The sequence below is a fragment of the Priapulus caudatus genome, unplaced genomic scaffold, assembly GCF_000485595.1.
Source record: "Priapulus caudatus unplaced genomic scaffold, Priapulus_caudatus-5.0.1 Scaffold39, whole genome shotgun sequence".
Classification (NCBI taxonomy): Eukaryota; Metazoa; Priapulida; class Priapulimorpha; order Priapulimorphida; family Priapulidae; genus Priapulus; species Priapulus caudatus.
In genome coordinates this window covers 463,597-469,450 of record NW_014577100.1, presented here as the reverse complement: position 1 = coordinate 469,450, position 5,854 = coordinate 463,597, and the positions used below count along the sequence as shown (strand labels likewise).

Genomic DNA, 5,854 nt, shown 5'->3' with positions numbered 1-5,854 from the left:
ATATATACATACATCTTCGAGCATGCAGTTACACATGGGGCCCGTTGTTAGACACATCATAAATAGCTATGGCAACATGTCTAACTTTTAAACGAATAAACTTTTTGAACTTTTGAGGCATCGCGCGAAAGCTATGACGTTACAGAGTTCTGACACTCATAGCTACTTATGACGTCACTGCCATGCTAGTTTAGATCATGGGCATCATCGGGTGTATAGCGCACAGTTGCACGTCATGGTCAGCATGCACGCGGTTTAACTCTTTCTCACGTACGGTTCACGCTTGTTCAGACGCCACGCGCGGTTCGACCAGCTTCAGGGCATGCCAGCCAGCGCACCCCACCTCCACGATGACGCGAATTCGCAGGACAGGAAACTCGGCGAAACCCCCGTCGAAAAATCCCCCCCAATTATCCACCTTAAACACCGCCAACAAATCCAGCTAAAAACCGTCAAAAACCCACCTTAAAAACCGTCAAAAAGCTAACTTAAAATCGCGAGAAAAACCCACGAAAACACCGTCGAAACATTCATCGAGCAAAAAAACCCATAAACAATCACGCACAGCTGCGACGTCGGCGTTCGAACTCGCGCCGACGCCATGGCGACGACGACGACGAGTTAAGCCGCCGCCGCTGCTGCTGCTGCGCGTCTGCGACGCAAACAAAAGCGCATCGCGGCGGCCGCGGCGGCATCGCGCCAGCAGATTAGCGACCGCACGCGATTATGTCCGTAACGCGCCGACCGCACGCACGTGAACTGCCGAACGAACGCGTCACAATGGCGTTTAACGCGACCCGGTGTACGGCGTTCGAGACACGGCGAGTGACGTTGTGGAGAGAAGCGGGGCGGTGGGTGGGGGGAGGGGGGATGCGGTCAAAACACTGCGTATGACGTTGTGGTGAGAAGCGGGGCGGTGGGTGGGGGGAGGGGGGATGCGGTCGAAACACTGCGTATGACGTTGCGGAGAGAAGCGGAGCGGGCGGGGCAGTGGGCCAGGGGCGGGGGGCATGCGGTGTACGATGGACGAAACCATACTGAACATTACGTTACATTGCATGCCATGAAATGACACGCAACGACATGACATGCCACCATATCGTTACGATACCGACACGTTATATGACATGACATGATACAACACGGCATTACATGACATGGCACGGTGCGACATAACACACAACGACACAACACGGCGTGATATGACACGACATGACACATGATACGACATAGCATGACATTGCCCTACATGATAAACCATTACAAAACATCGGCGAGAAGAGGGATGAACATAAAAGAACATGTAACAAAATAACAAGAACATGCAATAAAATAACAAGAACATGCAATAAAATAACAAGTACAAACAGCAACAGAGATAGATATATACAGATGACAGGTTCTATTTCGGATCATCTCCAGATCCCGCTAACACTCCCTCAACAGTGAACGGCCCCTTACCTATCGTTTTCACTGCTTTCCTTTTAACGGTCTACCGTGACATTACTCGCCGCTAGCTTCCTTCTCCGTCCTTCCCAAATTTTACTTACGTTACGACCGCCCCCCCCCCATTAGCTTCTCCCTTCGCTTCATCACTCTCCTTTCCTCTCTCGCGGGACTTTACCCTTAGATTTCTCCTCCATCCCATAGCTCTCGCTAAAACGCTCAAAGCGAACGCTCACTCACGGTGCACCCCCCCCCCTTATTAGCTGCCTCCTTCATCCAAACTAACCTTCTCTCACGGGACATTCCTAAATATCCCTCCTCATCCCTCCCAACGTTCTCTCACGGTAAAACTCCGCCACACAGCTTCCTTCCCCACACATCCCTCCTGTATCAATCATCACGCTCGATACACACACGCAAACACATCTGAGAAGGAAGTGGGGAGAGAGACAGAGAGAGAGAGAAGGGGGAGGGAGTCAAAGGGTTAGACTTGATGCGGAGGCATGCGCGCCCCGTCTCTCAACAACGTCACAATGTCGCAGCCGACAATACTCGTGCTGACAGTGGCAGCCCGACGACAAAGACCCCCCGCGCGACCTAGACTGACCCCGCGCGTCTCCGACTCGCGTCGCGGCTCGATTCCCAACGCGAGGCGGGAGTCAGTCTACCCGCTACCTGCGAAGTCGCCGCCAGGTTTAGTCGCGGAGGTATTTACGTTCGCTGGCGTGATGAAAGAGTTAACGCGCCGACGGCCATGCCCGTGCACTGATTAACCTCGATGGGAGAGCCAGAGAGTACGGGGGGAGGGAAGCGGGATGCCGTGATGCATGTGTGGGAAAGTTTCCTGCGATTATGATGTAACCACGCTCTGCCTCCCACCCTCCTTCCCCAGCGCGTCGATCGTGCTTCCGCGTGCTTCCACGGCCACGAGCATGTTTATGTTTTTAAAAGAAAGACTCATTTTTGTGTCCCGAGCGTTCGTTTCCCGCTTGAGCAAAACGACGAAGTTGCGAGTCACTCATGGCCCTACTCAACAGTTTCTAAACTTTTTCTCATTCACGAGACAATAGCGCACGAACGCGCGTGCGTGCGCGCGTAGGGCTTTGGCACTGTTAATGCTGGCATAAAAATAACACGATCTATACAAAACGTTTAGTTATGCGGTTACAAAACGTTAGCGCGTCGCGATGCCCTAGCAGCAGCAGCAGTCACGCGCACGCTCTCTCTCTCTCTCTGCCTCTCTTCAACTCGTTCACCACGGCGATTCCCAACGCCGCGATGAAAGCCGCATTACGCATTCATGTCAGGTTTTTGAATCGTGGCGCCATCTAGCGAGCACGTAGCTAATCTTCTCGAGAAGAACAACACTACTGTAATCACACGAGGTTTTACGGGTGGGGATCTTATGTATTATTAATATAGGATACCTATGCATTATATTACTGTACAATACGCTGCATACATACACATGCACGCGCTGGTTTTATTTTTACTTATTATAACTAATATAACTATAACATTTATACTTACCTTTTGCACGACGAATAAAAAGTGTCGGACATTTATAACTTAGCAAACTGGAATTACCAATACATACTGTCAAAAACTGGCACAGAAAACACCTGAATCCCTACCGGAAGAGAGAATGTAACCCAAGGCATGACTACATCATGTAAACTCTTCCATCAGCTATTACCACAATTGCATTCCAATTAATAGAATGAGTGTGAGATTCTAGTAACATATCACTGCCACACAAGTGAAAACAAAATTACGCACTGACATGATCTTTTGCATTGGAAGTTATTAGAGAGGCACATAACATCGGCTACATACTAGGGGAGCACAGTTCAAGTGGAGTGTGTGCTCCTGTCCTAACCCATCACAGGCCCCACGGATTGTGTACCCACTGCAACACACTAACATTGATGACATCATCAGAATGTGAGTAAGCTAGTGGCGCCCCCGTACAGAGGTCTAGAAACATGGAGGACCCTTGAAACCATTCTTAGACATGCGAGTATTGAAGCGACGCCACTCCTCTCCTGTGGCAGCGATCATGTTCTGTGGCTCCCTCTTGTAGACCGGTGGGCCGTATCTTGTAGGGGGTAGCGCTCGCACATAGACGAGTGGTTGGCACCACGTTAGTGGTGCCCCCTGGTAGATGGTTGTACGACATGTCGGTGGCGCCCCCTTGCAGACAGATTTCGCGAGATCATATTGGTGGCTCCCGGTTGCAGACGGATGCCATGAGATCGCGTCGGTGGCGCGCCCTTGCAGACGCATGCCGCGAGATCACGTCGGTGGCGCCCCCTTACAGACGGATGCTGCGACATCACGTCGGCGGCGCGCCCCACCTCCACGTCAGCGCCGTGCTCCACGAGCTCGCGTAGGCGTTGATGTTGTTGCAGCAGCGTGGCTCGAGCAGCGGCGGCAGCAGAAAGACGCAGAGCAGCAGCACGTAGAACGGCAGCGAGGCGGCGAGCAGTCGGACGAGCAGAGGTCGCGCGCGGGTCGCCGCGTCGCGTGTGTGGCGCCTCCTGCAGAGGGAAAGACAAAAGAAACGTTTTAGTTCGAAGCGTCGCAGACTGTTGTCGATCAAACGTATTCGTTCGTTTTTCCCGAGATGCTTGCCGATCTCGCTGCCTGTTGCGGTGATGTTGGTGACATGTGCGTATCATGATCGCAAAAGAATATTCGAACTTTTAGTTGTTTGCATTTTAGTTGTGAAGCTTAAAGGCTGAAGAGGGTTCATATTTCAGATTTGTGAGCAGATACCTAGCAGTTACCTAGCAGATACCTAGCAGATACCTAGCAGTTACCTAGCAAATACCTAGCAGTTACCTAGCAGTTACCTAGCGGATACCTAGCGGTTACTTAGCAGTTTACCCAGCAGTTACTTATCAGTTATCTAGCGACAAGAAGAGAGAACTCACCTTTTAGACGGCCTGCTCTGCTCCGGCTCACATCCGCTACCCGCCTTCCTCTGCTTCCCGATCGTGGATGCCTCTGCCAGACCTTCCTCTCCGACCTTCCCTGCGAGATCCATCCTCCTCTCCACTCCACTCCGCGGGGAAACCCCATCCCCTTCCTCTCCCACCGGTGAAGTGGAGTCGACATCCTCCGGAGGGTCGTCGCCGCGGCGACGCTCGCTCTCTGTCCTCGAGTTGGCGCGGTCCCTCTCCGACGATTCCTCCCCCGTCCGCTGACCGGCGAGCGACGACTCTCTGCAAGGAGTTGTTGCCGCGTCGCCCGTCTGCATACGACCCACAAGAGACGGATCCACATCATCGTTGTCTTCGTCATCGTCATCCATATCCGACAACGCAAGACGTAGCGTGTCGTCCAACGAAAAGTCGTGAGTGGAAAATCGCGCCTCCTCGCACGGTGAGTCGGGCATGGATGACATTGTATCGCTGCGTGAGTCCGGCGTCGGTAATCTCGTCTCATCGAATGGAGAAGGTGTGGGTAAAACTGTCTCAATGTGCGAGTTGGGCGCGGCTGATGTTGTCTCATTATACGAGTCTGATATCGGTAATCTTGTCTCGTCGCTCGGCGAGGATGTGGATGAATCTGTCTTGCTGGACGAGATAATTGCGGGTGACGTTGTCTCACTGTACGACTCAGATGCTGGTAACTGCGTCTCACTGTGCGAGTCACACGTGGGTAAACGCATCTCGCGAGACAATGACTCCGGTGCGTACAACCCCATCTCATCGACGCTCACGTCACACCCGGGCGAGAACTCGCGCACGCACGACCCCGTCTCAACGATGCACGCCTCAGACGCGGGTCGACTCGTCTCCGCAGGCAACAATGACTCAGCTGCGCGCCGCCTCGTCTCGTCGAGCTCTGACTCAAGGAGCCGCGCGAGGTCGCCACACTTCTCGCGGAGGTCAGCGAGCTCGGCCGCGACCTCTGAGAGGTCGTCGACGACGCCGGCATTCGTGTCGTCGTCGCCAATGGCCAGGATGGCTTCGGAATCGTCGGAGAGCGAGCGGTAGCGTCGCTCTATGCTGTTCAGCTCGTCCAGTACGCCCTACAGAACGAGGAGAGACAGTGATGTAGATAGTGATGTAGATAATGATGTAGACAATGATGTAGACAGTGAAGAGAGACAGTGATGTAGACAATGATGTAGACAATGATGTAGACAATGATGTAGATAATGATGTAGACAGTGAAGAGAGACAGTGATGTCAACAATGATGTAGACAATGATGTAGACAGTGATGTCAACAATGATGTAGACAATTATGGAGACAATGATGTAGACAATGATGTAGACAGTGAAGATAGACAGTGATGTAGACAATGATGTAGACAGTGAAGAGAGACAGTGAAGAGAGACAGTGATGCAGACAGTGAAGAGAGACAGTGATGTCAACAATGATGTAGACAATGAAGA

General features: G+C 52.3%; 1 protein-coding gene across 1 annotated transcript in view; it reads right to left on the bottom strand.

The window, feature by feature from the left end:
- Nucleotides 1-10: 10 nt before the first annotated feature.
- The window catches only part of LOC106819700, a 41,723-nt gene continuing 35,879 nt past the window's right edge, over nt 11-5,854 (bottom strand). The window contains exons 7-8 of the mRNA XM_014824304.1: nt 4,383-5,485; nt 11-3,986 (exon numbers count right to left, since the gene is read on the bottom strand). Of these exons, the coding sequence (XP_014679790.1) occupies nt 3,782-3,986; nt 4,383-5,485 (1,308 nt within the window). The 3' untranslated portion in view covers nt 11-3,781. The remainder of the gene's footprint in view (nt 3,987-4,382; nt 5,486-5,854) is intronic.